Below are 16,939 nucleotides of genomic sequence, written 5' to 3' on the forward strand. Positions count from 1 at the left end.
ATTTGCATAAATGAAGTCATACAGTATGTGTTCATTTGTATCTGACTTATTTTATTCAACATTATGTTGAATAATATTATGCTGGATGTTTTCCATTTGAAGGCCATTTCACTAAATATTTTGGTGGCTCTTTGGTGGTGCGTTTGGTGTGCATTTCTATGGAAAATATACCTAGGAGTGGAATTAAGGACTCCCAGGTGGTTTTCCAAAATGACTGTCCTAAAACACGTTGCCGCTAGTCAGTAGCATGCAGAGGTTCCTCCCCCAACAGCTCCCCTGACAGCCCGTAGTGTCACTGGTGACCGTGACGCTTGTGGTTGACATACGATATGCTGCACCAGTTCCAAATGCGCAGCCTGGTGTTTTGACCTGAACACAGCACCGTCAGCACAGTCACGTCTGCTGTCCCAGAGGTTTTCTCACGCCCCGCTTCCACCCTGGCTTCCCCTGCTTCACGGACTAGACTTTAACTCACAGCACCGTCTTGATAGGAAGCCCTGGGTGAAGCCCAAAAAGTTCTTAAGTCCCGTGGTGTCCATCTTCGAACGGACTTTTAGAAAAGGTGAACTAGATGATGTCTAAGATTCCTTCTAACTCGTGTGTAAACCCCACTGGGCCTGGTTTGTTAGCGTCAGGTTAGCGTGCCGTGTCTTTTCTGCTCCCGTGGCTTTAGGCAAGGGTTAGATGAAACAGTCGGGAAAACCTCATCAAATAAGGGTGCTAAAAGTTCCTCTAAGTTAGTCGTACTGCTGACAAGGAAATAGGAATTCATATCAAAATTGCTTTGTTCTTTACTGTTTTCAGCAGAAGACGTACCTGATTAAACATAACCATAGCTGTGATTTTAGTTATAACTAGAACTTAGGCGTTCTTGTTTTATGGCAACATATGTATCAGCTGAGCCACCTTTGATATAAAAGTTTCCATTAACTATTATTATTTTAAATTAATTATATATCCCTATAGGAGAAAAAAATCCCATGGTAGTTGAATTGGGCATTTTTTTTTTTCGATAAATCTGTAGTGCGGCCGGCCTCCTGTACTGCTCACAGTGTGGTGCCGTGTGGCGTTCTCAGGTATGAAACAAATTACTGGCTGTGACAGTGCCACAGCTAGGAATACCTGATTTATCCTTGGTTCACAATTTTGTTTACCTTTTTTTTTTTTTTCTTTTGTGTCGTGACTATAGAAGGGTAATATTTCTCTCATGGATGCTGCCATCATGTATTTAAGGCAGAGAAGATCTAATGTAGGTTAAAGTGAATATAGGTCAAAGTTAACTTGAATGAATGTAGTTGTTCCTTGTCAGTTCTGTGAGTCAGCAATCTTGATCGTAGATTTTGGTAAATGGGAGGTAAGGTGTGAAATGAATGATAAGCCACGATGGAAGTGATGTCGGTGTTACGAGGGAGTCGCACGCTGGGTGGAGGAGGCTAGCAGTGCAGGTTTTAGTGTTCTGGGCCCTGTCAGTACAGAAGCAATTTAAATTAAAAGAATTGTTGAAAGTAAGTTTAATTCCTACTTTAGAAAAAAATAATACATATTTACTACAATTTCTGAGTCAACCTTGAAAAGACCAGCTTGAATTTTCTCTTTAACTTCATAGTGTGTGTATGTCTGTGTGTGTATATATATACACACACACTTGTAAGTTAATTTTCTGGTCAAAGTAATTATCACTGAACTAGGGCTAAAATAATTTTAATACCATTAAGAAACGTGTCCCTCGTGGAAATGAATACCTGTGTCTTGCATGTAACTTGTTTTCATCATTCCTTCGTGAGACCACTAACTGAATTTGTGACACCATCTAATTAGTAAAGAAGTAATCTCAGATTGTCTGTTTTTAATTACACTAGAATACAATGTTAAAGTTTTCAACTCCAAGTTTAAACATTTTTCTTTTTTATTCCTCCTTCCCATAGTAATCAAAGCAAAGAAGCTTTCATTGACTGGGCAAGATACGATGATTCACAGGATCACTTTTGTGAACTTGACGGTAATAAAGTATTGTAATTACATTATTTTCACTTGAACCCTTTGAAGACAAATCAGTGACAGTACAGAGTTGTAGCTTTAATATGCCAGGAGTTGTGTGTGGACCTTCTTTTCCATAGTGGCGCTAATCGAGAGCCTGTGTTCCAGGCCTTTTGCCGAGCGCCTTAGATACATGACTTCTGGGCTTGACAGCTACCCCGATAATAGGTGTGTATTACTTTATAGCTGAGGAAACTGACTCTCAGAAAGACGAGTTAACTTGCCCACGATCACACAGTGGCAAGAGGCTGAGACAGGATTCAGTCCCAGATCTGACTGAATCCCAAACCTGTCTTCTTTCTGTTATGACACCCCACCTCCGATAGACCTCCAGTTCACACCACTTAGTTAGATACAGGTCTGTGAACATAGTATAGAAATATTCTGTAGTTGGAGGTCTCAACAAACTGACATAAAGACACGGACACTGGGGAGAACTCCAGTTTGACTTCCTGACAGCCCTCCTTCCACGAGTGCCCTGGCGTGGAACAAAGACAGCGCACGTTCAGCAGTGGCAGCCGCTGCTTCTAACAGAGGAGAATTGACATGACTCAAAATACCGTATCTAGGAGAGGATCCCCAGTAATTGTGCTGAGTAGGCTGAAGTCGTTCATTTGGCCTCGCGTCACCTTTACGTAGGCATTGTTATGTTTTTGGTGGTGGAAAAGAGTTCGAGGTTCAAGCCCGCAGAGTTAGAAATAGCAGAAGTCCTCCTGAACTTGTGAAGCATCTGGTGGTCACACTGCTTTCTAAAGACTCTTTAAAGATTCACCTGCAGCGTTGTGCTGTGAATCGGGTCTGTGATGGAGGGGGTTACCGGGAGCCTCTACCAGAGTGTGGTGAATTGAGAAGCTGCTGGGAGACGGAATGTTATTACCGTGGTTTATGTGGTGTCAGCAAGGAAACTGTTGGATCTGAGCAAAGATTTTGGGGGTATCTAGACATAGTAATGGGCATTTAACAAAATACCCCTATTATGATATTTAGAATTGGCAGAGGTTTTATCGGGGCCCGCCGGTGTTCTAGGTTAGGCACTCACCTCGCTGCTTCCTCTTTCGTCTGCGCTTTGGTTTTCATTCTAATTGTGTTTGAGTGTTTAACCCTCCTAGTCACTTCTTTCTCACTTTAATTATTCTTTGATTAAAATGAAACACTTGGTCGTGCTTATTGAACAAAAAATGCTACTCAATTACAGGGATTACTTGCTGTGGTTAGAACTGATGTGCCCAATTGCCTGTCAGCAATATAAATAGTGTTAATTTTTTAATAATAGCTTCTTAAATTGTGAAAGTGGAAGAGATGTCCTATGAGACATATTTACCTAAAATCATCCTTTAAGATTTTAGCATAATTAACCAATAGTTTTTATATTTTATGTGGTTCCTAAATATCTGAAATCATGCTACTAGCTGGATTACCACTGCTCTTCTGGGTGGCAGCGTTCACGTGTGCCCCAGTGATGCACACCTGTAGTTTTTAAATGCTGTCAGAGTTGCTTTAGAGTCATGGCTTAGTTATTTCAGTCATCTAAAATCACTGGATTAAAACAAAATCTAGATATTCACCCCAGTTTATTGGAATATATCTGTACACCCCTGCTCTCTGCTGTTTTTCTGGTTTTGGTTTTGTCTGTATTTGAAAGGAACGTGATCCCTATAGATCAAATAGTAGGTGTTTTAATAATTTAGCAGTTTCAGGTAAGCTGCTCTCCCTCTCTTTTTGTTTGTTTGTTATTGTCTTCATGCCTGGCTGGCTGCTCCCTTTGCTTCGGGTTTCTGCTCAGATGTCGCGTCATGAGAGAAGCCTGCTGTCACCTCCCCTGTAAAATGGCAATAACCTCTGTCGCTGTCTCTGCACTGCGGCCGCTCCCCGAGCACTGAGAACTGCGTGCAAGTGTACTGGTTAGCTCCTCTGTTTGCTGTGTCGTCAGCTAGATGGTGAGCTACTTGAGGGCAAGGACCTGTCTCTTTGTTCACAACTGGATCCCTAGTGCGTAGATCACAGCCCCTGCATGGCACACGCTCAAGAAATACTTGCTGGATGAAGTAGTTGGTTTAGTAGTAACCTAAGCAGTTTTATTTTTTTATTTTTATTTTTTCCCCTTAAAACATGTCCATTGTTACATTAAAAATAGTTTTAAACTGTAGTTTCTAAATCTGGCTGTGTATCAAAATTACTTGGTTACTTTATGAACTATAGATTCTCCTTGACTGAGGAAATTATGTTTTAATAGTAAGTTAGTGGCAATTAGGGGTAGAGGTGGAGGTGGAGAACTGTAGGCTCGGTCCTGAACCCGTAACGGGTAGTTTTGGTCTAATCAAGAAGCCTGCACGCTGGGTTGGCCTACGCAACTGCTGCTTTAGGAGACAGGTGGGTGAGGAGGCGGGAAGCGTGCCCGGCGTCCTAGGGAATGCAGCTTGGCCTCGTGCGCTAGAGCTAAATCGGTACGGTGAGAACAACGTTCACCTGGGGGAAAAGATACACTTGAGGAGGGAGAGACATCAGTTCAAGCTGATGGATTCCCAGAAGTAGGTATTTTGATTCAGTGGAAATTCTTTGAATCCTTAGGTAATGGTTGGCATGGTCAAAAAGAAAGAAGAGCTTTGGAGCAGGTTTGGAGAGGGAGGAAGAGAAGACTTGGGGAGGACTTAGTAGGGATCCAAGAGAATTATCTGCATGAACGACACAGCTGTACAGTGGGAAGAAGTTACAGTTAGGGACAAATTAACATGGTGTCCCAGGTGGCCCAGCAGTGAGGAGGGGTGTGCTGTAGGGAGCCCCACCTGTGCATGCTTTCTCCCACGTGCCTTCCTCACTCCGGACGTCGTGACGTTCTTGTCAGTGTGGGTCAGGGGTTGAAACACCTTTCCTTCTCTTAGTGGGCAGATAGTAACTATTTCAGGCTTTGTGAACCCGATGGGCTCTGTTGCAACTGCTCAGCTCTGCCGTAATGTGTGAAAGCAGCACATGAGCAAATGCCCCTGGGTTTTGTTCCACAACACTTGGTTAACAAACACACAGCAGACCAGACCTGGCCTGTGGGCCATGGTTTGCTAACCCCTTCTGTAAGTTAACAAAACCCACCTTTTTCATAATTTGAAAAAGTATTGCAGTTTTTAAAATATTGATTGAATTAGTAAAATACACATTAAGAACATTAGGAAAGTAAGTTTTACTTAAGAAATTAATTTGAAACTGATATAATTGATTTTACTTGTAGACTTTCCACTCCCTTAAGTGTATTTTGAATCCATATACTTTAATATCTGAATCCAAGTTTTTTTTTCCCTTTGTTGGTTGTTTAGTTGGTTAATTGGGTGACGAGGTTGGTACTTACTGTTTGCACATTCGAATACAGATGACAGCACATAAGTGTAGGCCTATGTGCACACACACTCTTTATACGTGTGTACATACGTGTGTCAATGCATACGTATTTATTATATGATTAACATTTCTAAAGCTTATACACATAACTGAATCAGTTTTGCCAGTGAACTTAATCATGAACAGCTCAAAGAAATCTAAAGTGTAACAGAAATTAGTGAATTGCAAAACGTTTGTGTCTACAAAATTCCTCCTTTCCTAAATGATTTAAATTTTTATTTTTCAAGTAAGATTTTTTAAATTAAGTTTATTGATCAAGACTTAGTGATGTCCTTGGACAGTTCCTGCTCATCCATCTGTGAACTGCTTTTTGTGCCTTCTGTTTGGGCATCTGCATAATGTTAGTGCTAGAAGTAGAGCCAGCAGTCTTCAGAACCGCATTTCTGTTGTCTGTTAGCTGCGGTGCACTTAGGAATCGTAAGCTGGGATTACCCTCGTGCTCTCCCTCCGTCGTGAGAGTACAGGTAGGTCTTGGAAGGCATGGACCGTTATGATGATGGATAATCCCAGTCTACGGTCACTGAGTGGCCAGTGAATACTTGTGACTGACAGATAATGGACACAAGAGGGACCGTGTCTTAATGACCATTTTTGGCCCCTGTTTCAAGCCAGGTGTCTGTATACCATTGATTTAATATCACGACACCAAAAAGTAGGAAGCATATAAGTAAAAGAACACATCCGTGCCAACACGCATAGCACTTCAGTGACGTGTATTATGAGCGCACTGTGATACAGTCATCATCATTTTCCTGTGGTAAAAAAGCATGTACTTCCCTTTTCTTCCCAGACCGACAGCCTCAATATTTAAAACCATTTTTCTTTATGTTTCGTATCCCCCAGAGAGGTTCTATCAAAATGTTGCCCAAATAGTGCAGATCTAGTAAATACTCACTTGGGGTTCAACGTGGAAAATGGCTATTTAATTTTAAGTGTGTTAAGCTCTTGAAGTTGTGCTGCTAACCAACGTGTTAACCAGTTAGTATGTTAACCAACATGTTAACATTGGTAAAAAGTTAATACCACGCATTTTTGTTTTACTAGAACATTGTGTGACTCTGTGAGTGATAAATTTGAATCACAGAGATACTGCACCATTTGCTTCCTAAGCCCAAGAAGGGAGTAGCAGGGAAATCTCTTTTTTAAATACAACATGTGCGAACAGAATGAATGTTTCAATCATGTTTTTAGGAAGGAATATACATGGGGGCAATCACATGAAATGTTAAAATGGGTTATGACTGTTGGGTCTGTTCAGCCCTGATGGGTAAACCTTAAGAACTGACTACTGCCTCTGATAAGGTGAGGCACGTTACTTTACTTAAGAGAGCATTGAGCATCCAGAGGAAAGAAAGAAGTTATTTTCCTTTCTCAAGTTCAAGTTATGATGACTCCTCGGTCGAGTGCTGTCACAAGTGTGCTAACCACTCTGCCGTTTAAGTTGGAGACTACTTGAAAACGTAGCATTTGTCTAACTTTTGGGTAGTCCTCTTTGCTTTGTAATTTATTTCATTTTATTTTATTATTTAAAAAATATATTTATTGAAGTATAGTCAGTCTACAAAGTTATGTCAATTTCTTGTGTACAGCACGATACTTCAGTCATATAGGAACATACATATATTTGTTTTCATACTCTTTTTAACCTTAAGTTGCGTTATTTTTTGTGCTTTTGTTGGGGAGAGGTAATTAGGCTTATTTATTTATTTTTAGAGGAGGTGCTGGGGATTGAACCCAGGACCTTGTGTATCTCCCACTGAGCTGCACCCTGCCCCCTTGCTTTGTAATGTGACGGTCTAGCGAAATGGTGAAACATGGATGGTTTTGTGAATCGTTTCTGGTCCAGATGAGAGATCTCCAGCTGCCCAGTACGTAGACCTGCTGCTGAACCCGGAGCGTTACACTGGCTACAAAGGGCCCTCGGCGTGGCGAGTGTGGAACAGCATCTACGAGGAAAACTGCTTCAAGTAACCGGGGCGGTGGGGGCGGGGCTGGGGCGCAGCTGACGGGGTTGGGGAGGGCCTGCCGCTGTCAGGATAATTACATCAAACTGTCAAACCATTTCGTGTTTGAGCTTTATGCTCTCTCTTCCAGGCCTCGATCTGTTTATCGTCCTTTAAATCCCCTGGCACCCGGCCGAGGTGGGTTTTTCGTACATTTTCATGCTTTTAGAAGTTGTTTACAAGATATCTTTGTAACTAGACTTTATATTGAGAAAAATTTCAATTGTTTTATATTTTTGCTTAATGTGAACGAACAGTGTAAGATTAGTACTTGGGTAAGTCTCAAGACTCCCACCTGTTTTATAGAATTACTGTCATTTACTGACTGCGTGATATGTGCCAGGCCCTAAACTAAGAGCTTTGTGTAAAATAGGGCATACGAGCAATCCATGTATATCTGAGGTTCCTGGGGAACTCTTAAAAGTCCAGATGTCCAGGCCCTGTCTTAGTGCAGTTGTCAGAATCTGTGGAATGAGGACCCAGGCTCTGGCAGCTTTTACACTCTCCAGAGCACTCCAGTATGCAGCCAGGTTTGAGAACCGGTGGCTCACAGCGTGCTCCTCAGACTTCAGCGCACGCACGGACCACGGAGGAGCCTCGCTGGAATACAGGTTCTCACTCTGGGTCTTGGATGTGGCCCAGGGCTCCGACAAGCTCCCAGGCGGTGGCCCAGGATGCTGATCCAGGCACCATGCCTTGAGTCATCAGGGTGTAGAGGAGAAGCAGAAAGTCCGGATGCCTGGAGCACTCTCCAAGCAGGGGGTGGCCACTTGCCACATGAGGCTGTTGAGCACGTGAAATGTGGCTAGCAAGAATCTCAGTTTTACATTTTACTTACTTTTAGTTCATTTAAATTTGAAAACCGCAGCAGTCTGAAGTGTCTTTGCCGTTAAACAGAACTCTGCTGTTTTGGTGGAGCTGCTTCACCTCGTGCGTCACAGAGCACACTGTTGCGGTCCTGGAGAACAGGTGTACCTTCTGCTTTTCCAGTGTGGGTATTAGAAAACACCTGATTAGAGAACAGCTTTTAATTACATGCGTGGCCGGCGTTGTCGCAGACGGCTCGAGGTTCTCCAGTACACAGTTATTAGGCATATCCTGAGTCTGTTGTGAACGAGGAGCCAAAGCTGGGCGCAGCCCTGGGACTGACGGGCCATCCTGATGCTTGCTTTAGACCAGGATTGATTTAGGAAGTCGAATTTCCCAGTCTAGATCCCTCTCGCTAGGTGTTTCTGGGAAGCAGAGAGATGCAGGAGGGTTGGATGAGTGGGCCTCCCGTAGGGGTGCTCTGTGGCACAGGGACCCGTGGTCTCCCCACGTGTGGACGAGGTCACCGGAGTATGAAGAAGGTGTGCCTGGCTTCTCACCCTTTGTCTCTTTCATTGCTTTCCCCTCATAGCTTTACTGTTTTCAACTTAAATGTTTTTACTCTGTAAGATTTTCTAAAAAGTGAAACAATACAAAAAAGTGATATAAAGTGGAAAGGGGACCCCCCCGCCCACCTGCCTCGACACACTTTTTCTTTTCTGTAGCAGAGTTTGGAAGGCATTCTTCCAGACCTTTCCTATGATCACCTGCTTTTAAAGCAGAAGATGTAATTGTTCATTTCATAAAAGCATCAAGTCCTAAGGACTCCTTCACTTCCATATGATAAACTGGAGACATAAGACTGCTGGAAAGGTGAGGAGAGGAAGGACAGTGTGTACAGAGAAAGACGGAAGGGCGAGAAGAGGTGGCGATGTCGAGAGGGAGCGCAGAGTGGGGGTGAGAGCGGGCCCTGGGTGGCAGGCGGGCACCCGAGAGCAGCTCATTTGATGCTGCTCATTTGCTTTCTCCCCCGAAGCTGCTCCTGTTGGTCAGCAGCTATCTAGCCTCCCTAACGATGTTCCACACTGTTCCTGAGCCCTGGCAGATAGACTCCCACAGCCCACTTTCCAACAGCTTTTGTGCAGCAGAACGTTTTCCCAGAAATGAAACCTGTGTCCGAGTCCCACATCCAGAGCTGGGGCAGGCAGCGCGGCTGTGAATCCTGAAGCCCGGCCACCTGCGTCCTCCCACGCCGGGGCAGCCTGTGGCACCTGCTGGGACGGCTTCCCTGGCCACGGTTTGGGAGGTGCTTTTATGAAGGTTCATGTGTGCTGAGGAGTAGTCACCCGGCAAGGAAAGGTATCCCAGAATGGAAACACATGTTGAGAGAGAGTCATGTGCATAATGAGTAAAAGGGTGACTTTATGTATTTGTCAGTTAATTGTTGAAACTGGTGTTCTTCACGATTATTTCTAGTTGCCTTCTGACACTGCTTACCGTATATAGCTTGAAAATGTTGTTCTCTTTGGCCTGTATGCTTATTAAGAAGTCTCGTTTGCAGGATGGCTACACACTGACCAAAGTTCATGGTGTAATTATTAGTTTAACACACAGTAAGTTTTAATCCCGTATTAAAATAAATAGGATTGGAATCTGAACTGTGTAAGACATTTTCTGAAATCCTGTCTATTATTTTCTCTTTCAGGAAAAGATGATGGTGAGTTAAAACTCTGATTTTGGGTTTGCTTCACAGATGTAGAGAAAATTGTTTTACTGATCAGAATTTGATTTTTCCTCTATTTAATTAAAACTGTTTATTCTTTTTTTTTCACAAAATAGATACCAATGAATGGTGACGAGTATTTTTTATAATTTAAACTTTATCCTATATTTAAAAAAAGTTATAAAGACCATTTTACCTCAATGTTTAGTATAGAAACAGGATCACAGTCTACGTCCCCCATTTTCTGGTCATTATGAGCTACTTGAATATGTTCTAAAGAAATAGAAGTTAAAATCGTTTTATCAGATGATTTGTCCTGTGACTTTTTAATTTTCTTATTGACTTTGAAATTTAAACCTCAGTTATCATTGTAACAATCTGATGAATAGTAGTTTATCAGCAGTTGGTTATTGCAGGTCACTAAATGAATATTGGTCATAATGTCCATCAAAATAGCCAAAATAACTGTGTCAGATGGATGTTTACTTATCTGTGCGCTAGGGCACTGTGGTGGGCACTGGACAGGACGGAAAGGTGTATAAAACATGCCTTCCCTCCAGGAGCTGCCAACACACAGCAGGAATGATATGCACTGTGCGTGAACCGTGATAAAGAAGTGCTCTGCACGTTGTACAGCCAGGACGTGGCATCGCTCTTTAGAGGTGGAACAGATCCTGTCTCCCTGGGGAGATCTGGGCAGGCTTACTGGAGGAGGTGGCACTTGAGATGAACTTGAATCCTGGGGCGGATTTAGGCCAGTAGAATTGGGTAGCATGTTCTATTTGGATGACACAGCATGGGCCAAGGGGTTGAGAAAGGAAAAACGAGGCGTGTTTGGGGAGACTCTGTTAGCAGTAGGAAAGACTTCATTTCATATCGGGGTGGTTTAAATCGGAAGATAAGCAGAGGCCAGGTTGCTGAGGCCCTTGTGAGCTAGGCTTACCCTGTCAGCGGCTGGGGCTTCTTGGATACACAAGTGAGATAATGATGAGTGATCCTCAGTGACAGGCTGTTGAGTGAATGAATCTGTAGGAAGATGTGTGTGTTGTGTTACAGAAAAGGTGAAGACTCTCAGGAGGCAAAGTGAGTCCCCAGCACCCAGCTCATCCCCTGGACTCCTTGTTCAGCTCACCTGTGTATCGAGTATTTCTGGCCAGGCCTTGCTTTTCCCAGTTCAAGTGAGACACGGATATGCCCGTAGGAAGCGTGTAACTGCTATCTTTATTGACTGCACGTTTTTCCCACTCAGAAGAGTAGTATCGGGCTAGAGACTGTTCTCAGCATTAGTGCGCGAGTAAGTCGGGCCCGTCGGATTCTGGTCTTCACTGTTCTGAGGGATTGTCCTGAAAATCAGGGAACCTCTTAATTAGCCCTTGAAACTTAGTAGTTTTAGACAATTCAGAAATACACCTAGTTTGACTGGTTCAGGAAAAATGGAATAATTAAGAATTTTATTTTTGTATCATAATTCACTACTTTTTGGAAGTTTTAAACAGTGCTATGGTGTCATCATCAAAAGCAAATTTAATATTGTTTCCCCCCATACCTATGGGTATTTAAGCCTTCTAGTGAGTAAGATTTACGTAACATTTTGACTGAAAGTTTTCTCCAGAATTTTACTAGTCAGAGTATCGTTTGTAAGAACATTCTCCCAGAATTACGTCAGTTACTTTCGGGCTTTGCTGTCTAGAACCATATGCCGATTTTTCCACTTTACATGAAGCAGTGGACGTTTCTAAAGATATTCCTTAATCTGTCATAAGAAATATCTTATAGACTTAATTTATTCTTATTTATAAATGACCCTTTGAACATTTTAACCCAATTCTCTTTGTGTCTGTGATTTTTTTTTAGGAGAGTCGTTCTACACGTGGCTAGAAGGTAAACTTAATGTCTGTATTTTAATCTTATTGGCTTCTTGCAAACAATGAATTGACTTATTTAATATATATTCATACGATTTAGGATTCATTATCTAGACAACTAATCTTGACAGTGTTTGAAAGAAAATAATATGATTCAGGTTATTATATTTTGGAATTAAAGTTTTTGAAAATTTTGAGGATGTTGGTCAGCTGAAAACTAGTTTCATGGAAATATACAGGGCAGATGCCGTCATCAGGTTTTCATAATTCATTCCTAGTCCTGTTGCTGTTCTGTATGTAATACTCATCCAAGCTACTTTTCTAGTAACCACTATGCATATCTTTTTTTTTTAAGTAAAAACATTCTTTTTGGAGGAAAGTATTTTTAACATATGAAATTAAGGTAAATTTGAATTCTGAAGGTTTTGAACATGTTTACACATGTTAATATAGTCTAACCTTGTCTGAGTAAAGGATAAAAGAGTACAGATCCCAATCTACTAGATACTTTTGCATCTTATATTTTCCAGTGTTGAAAATATACAGTGTTATTAATGGAAAACAGATGCTCTAGGATTTTTAACAACTTTGGTTAATAACTAGGTGTATGATGCTTTTAAAAAATTTACCAAATTGCCATTAATTTATGAAACCAAAAGTTAAAATGTATTAATGAAAGACAAGCAGGTTGAATTAGGGTCACTGCAGAGGTAAACTAAGCAGCTCCACTTCGTGTCTGTCTGTCAGTCACACAGCCTCATAAATGGGAGTTCTCTCTCTAGTTAACGAGCTGCGCGCGTATCTGAGCTGCTGTGAAGGAGGACGTTGTTGTTGTGCAGACTCTGCTGGGAGTTAACGCTGATAGATGGCCTTTGTGGGGAAGGATGCTTAGCTTTGTTTAGTTAGCACTGTTCCCAAAGTACAAACTGCGAGAAGCAGTATTTAGGTTAAAAGAGGTGGTCAGAGACTCTGGATGTTGGTAACGGCGGATGAGAGTGAAATCTGTGGGCACTGCTGGGTACACTGTGTCAGGCACTCTCCTGCTGTCCTGCTGCTGAGAGTCCCCGAATGCTGCCGCCTGGCTGCAGAGAGCCCTCCTGTTTACGTGCCGCTGACCCAGCTTACCCAGCTTACCCAGCTCACCCGCCCTGTGAGTGCAGCTGATGCCTGTAAAATCGCTGAAGTGTTCAAATGACAAATAATAGTGTCACAGTAAATCCAGCCCTTTTGTGAGCGAAGCAGTTGGTGTCCTATAATTCAGCTGCTGAAAATGAATTTGAATGAAATAAAGTCCAGAAGAGGAAGAGGAGAACCACTTTCTAAACTGAGGAGTGGGTTTGCCGGGCAGGCCTGGCCACAGAGCGTGGGCAGGAGCAGCTCTCCAGCAGCTTCCTGCCGGGGGTTGTGTCTTGTTGGTGCACTCACTTGGCACGTCTTTATTATGGCGGTTTTGCTTGAGTGACCTAGTTTTCACAGTTGATGGAAGTACATGTCTACGCCCCTCCGCCCCCGCTTTTACCCCCATTTTATCTCAGGGCCCTGGTGGGCTGCAGACTAGACCTGCTTCCTAGTTTTCCACGCTCTCATTTGCAGCCACGTGAATTTTCACAGGCTGTCCCTTCTCTAGTCTTTAGACGTGTTGCTGCTTAGAGAAGTAGGTTGGAAGGAAGAGAAAGTAACCCTGCAGATCTGATCATTTTGCTGCTTTAATTGACTAAAAGTTGTCATGGAGAACTTAGTACCTAAGGTTTATATCAAAGTTATTCACATTGTTCGTGTCCCTTGTTACCATGCGCGTTCAGAATTGGCCGTATACTTTTAGGCAGAAATTCCACAAAAGGGAATTTAATTTCAACCTTTTGGTCTCCATCCATGACAATGAGAATATTCTAGGAAGAATTCCAAATTAGAGGATGACAGCTCAAAATAATTATTTCTTCCTATTAGAAGCTCCTTGCGTCAGACCCACCTGTGGTAGAACATACAGGGAGAGTAAATTGAAGATCTAAAAGATCCTGAAAAGATGCAGAGTAAGCCACGTACACGTTTAAAAGTCCTCCAGCATACACAGGAGGTTATTTCTTTAGTTTTTCTGCTGTTGAAGCCCATTTTTCCCCAGGAGGAAAGTAAAAAAAACCAAAAAGCAAAAAAGACAAAAACAAACACTGCTGGGTGGTAGGAAAGGGAAAAAGCTAGTTGTTCTGCCTCTGGTGGAGTCTTAAAACTTGCTTTTTTGCATTTTTATTTATTTATTAAATTTTTCTATAAAGAATATTTTCTAAAACATGTTTCTCTTTTTCAATTGTGATAAATTATGCATAGCACAAAGTTTACCATCCTAAGCATTTTTAAGTGTTCTTAATGGATTGAGTGCATTCATAATGTGCATCACCCGCATAATAAGAGAAGATATTTTTAAGTGGAGATGGGGGTAGGATAGGGTGTGAAATAATCTTGGCCTCTGTTTTGAGCAAAAGCCTGTGTGGCTTAAGAAGGCTGTAAAATAATCCTCCATCATATTCCTGAACTCCATCTTGATATGATTTTACTCAGTAAGTAATCAGCACACCCTTATTTCTTATCGGCTGAAATTCCTGGACGTCTGTTTCCCACGTTTTGGCTCCTTACGAGTGGAGCATGTAGCTGAGTAGAACTAGAGAGTTCCACGGCAGAGGGCTAGTGAGACGCACACTGAGGGTTCTGGAGGAAGGAGAGAAGCAGCGTTCAGGCTCCCGTCCCTCTGCTGTCAGGTAGGTTCAAATAAGGAGCATCTGTAGGGGAGGGAGGAGGAGAAACAGCTACTGTGAAGCCGCAGCGGGGCGCTGCGTCTGCCTTGCTTGAGCCTAGCCCGTGGGAAACCGCGCTGTTGCCCTCAGGGTAGCACGAGGACTTACCAGGTGCACCCAGTGTGTGGGCCTCGGCTAGGCCAGACACTCCCGTCTTCTTCTGCATTAGGATCTCGTGTTCAGTTAATGCCATTCTGCAGTCAGAATCCTGTTTCACCTTCTAGTGAGAGAATCTCGATCCAATTATTTTATATTTTTCCTTGATTTATTTTTGATGTACTTGAATCTTAACTTTAAAAAACCAGCCTATGTACGCATCTTCTTGATTATTTCTGTTATCTAAATGGATGTGATTTCTTTTTCAATCTTCTCCTGAATAGGCTTGTGTCTGGAGAAAAGAGTCTTCTATAAACTGATATCAGGACTTCATGCTAGCATCAATTTACATCTGTGCGCAAATTATCTTCTGGAAGGTAACCAGACTTTTACATAGAAACTTTGCCTTCTATTAGTATAAAAATTGTTGGGGGAAAATAACATACTCTCCACAGAGGAAAAAACATTCTGTTTATTAAAAGGATGTAATGTATCTCTCTTTCTCTTTAGAAACCTGGGGGAAACCTAGCTGGGGACCTAATATGAAAGAATTTAAACACCGCTTCGACCCCGTGGAAACCAAGGGAGAAGGCCCAAGAAGGCTAAAGAATCTGTACTTTTTATATTTAATTGAGCTTCGAGCTTTAACAAAGGTGGCCCCCTACTTTGAGCGCTCAGTTGTCGACCTCTACACTGGAAATGTGGAAGATGATGCGGACACAAAAGCCCTTCTGCTGAGCATCTTCCAAGACACCAAGTAAGAGCTGGGCTGAAGTGCCCCGTCCTGCAGCTGGGCGGGGCGGGGCTTGAAGTGCAGCGAAGGCCGCCTCTGGAAGGCGGGGAGGAGGGGCCAGAACCGAAGTGTACGTGGAGTGGCGGCATTTAAGCGTTTTTCTAAAAGTGATGACGGAAAAGGATCCATAAAGCATTGTTGTATAAAGTTTACACTTGAGAATAGGCTGTATTTTTAAATATAACTTTAAATTTTATGTAGTCTCAAAATTTAATGCTATTTAAATGTTCTTTCAACTGATTTTGATTTCTTCCAGTTGCTTTTAAAATTCACATGTAGTGCATGTTAGCCTAACGATGTATTGTCTAAGGGAACACTAACCTTACTTTCTGTAATACTAACTTTAAACCAAAGTGCTGGGTCTATGAAACTTAAGTTTATTGATGGTTAAAATGAGCGTGGAGTTGGGTTAAGAAGTGTTTAAGGTAAATTATGCATTACATTTCAAAAGATATTTACATTTATGTATATAAATTGTTTTTAGTTAATTTTTTAGGTTATTTTTATCAAGTAATTTTTTTCAAAATGTTACAGTCTTACAAATTACAAAGCCCTTTTAATCTTGCTTGACTCTTTTATTGAATAGTCTGTCTGTGAACTGTTTGCCACTTTCCTACGTTACCAGTCCTGACACATGAGTAAAGTGTGAATTTGAAAAAGTGTGGTATTCGTAGGAATAGAAGATTCCACCAGAGCGTGAATTTTTCGTCCGTAACTTACAGTATTGTCATCCCCAGGTCCTTCCCCATGCACTTTGATGAGAGGTCCATGTTCGCAGGTGACAAAAAGGGAGCCAAGTCGTTAAAGGTAAAAAGTTGTTGACTGGGGATCAGGGTGGGGGCAGTTTACTGTGTTTTAATCCCATTCATCTAAACTTTCTTCGCCAGTTCTCCATTTTGCTGAAGTTGGTCGGACTGGATTTTACTGTAGTTGATACAGAAACCTCTGCCTCCTTCCTTCTCAGCTCCTTTCTCCTTTCTGGTTTGACCAGCTGCTGAGTGAATCCTCAGTCATGACTCTGACTAATCACACCTTTATAAATGTCTTTTTAAAAGGCATCATTTTGAGAGAAAGTTTTCTTTAAAATCACAGTGAGCATTGCTGTTTTGATGCATCTCTCAAAAAAATCATGCACTGTTCGCCATTTTGAAGGCAATAAATGGTATATTTTCTAAATTTTATCTTACGGAATGTTACAGTTTTTGAAACTATTATGGTTTTGTCCTTATGGAGTGACATAAAAAGTAAAAGTTACCCGTTGACCTGTGATATCAGAAAGAGAATATACTTCAGGAACATGTTGAAACTTTGTGCTGGGAGCCCCGCGTTCTCCTTTGCTCACAGTGGTTAAGGAACACGGTGTCCCCGCACAGCGCTCATGAAAGCACTGCAAACTGCCTGACAAGTGGTCTTCTGCTACAGCTCTGCGATCTTTTTTTTTT

At 42.1% G+C, this 16,939-nt stretch overlaps 1 protein-coding gene across 3 annotated transcripts in view; it reads left to right on the forward strand.

The window, feature by feature from the left end:
• ERO1B (endoplasmic reticulum oxidoreductase 1 beta) overlaps nucleotides 1-16,939 on the forward strand; it is a 44,998-nt gene that overhangs the window by 19,521 nt on the left and 8,538 nt on the right. For all 3 annotated transcript variants that reach the window (XM_064487838.1, XM_064487839.1, XM_064487840.1), the window contains exons 6-13: nucleotides 1,926-1,999; nucleotides 7,271-7,391; nucleotides 7,519-7,565; nucleotides 9,940-9,951; nucleotides 11,812-11,838; nucleotides 14,989-15,081; nucleotides 15,215-15,461; nucleotides 16,235-16,304. In XM_064487838.1, the coding sequence (XP_064343908.1) occupies nucleotides 1,926-1,999; nucleotides 7,271-7,391; nucleotides 7,519-7,565; nucleotides 9,940-9,951; nucleotides 11,812-11,838; nucleotides 14,989-15,081; nucleotides 15,215-15,461; nucleotides 16,235-16,304 (691 nt within the window). The remainder of the gene's footprint in view (nucleotides 1-1,925; nucleotides 2,000-7,270; nucleotides 7,392-7,518; nucleotides 7,566-9,939; nucleotides 9,952-11,811; nucleotides 11,839-14,988; nucleotides 15,082-15,214; nucleotides 15,462-16,234; nucleotides 16,305-16,939) is intronic.

The sequence above is a fragment of the Camelus dromedarius genome, chromosome 8, assembly GCF_036321535.1.
Source record: "Camelus dromedarius isolate mCamDro1 chromosome 8, mCamDro1.pat, whole genome shotgun sequence".
Taxonomy (NCBI): domain Eukaryota; kingdom Metazoa; phylum Chordata; class Mammalia; order Artiodactyla; family Camelidae; genus Camelus; species Camelus dromedarius.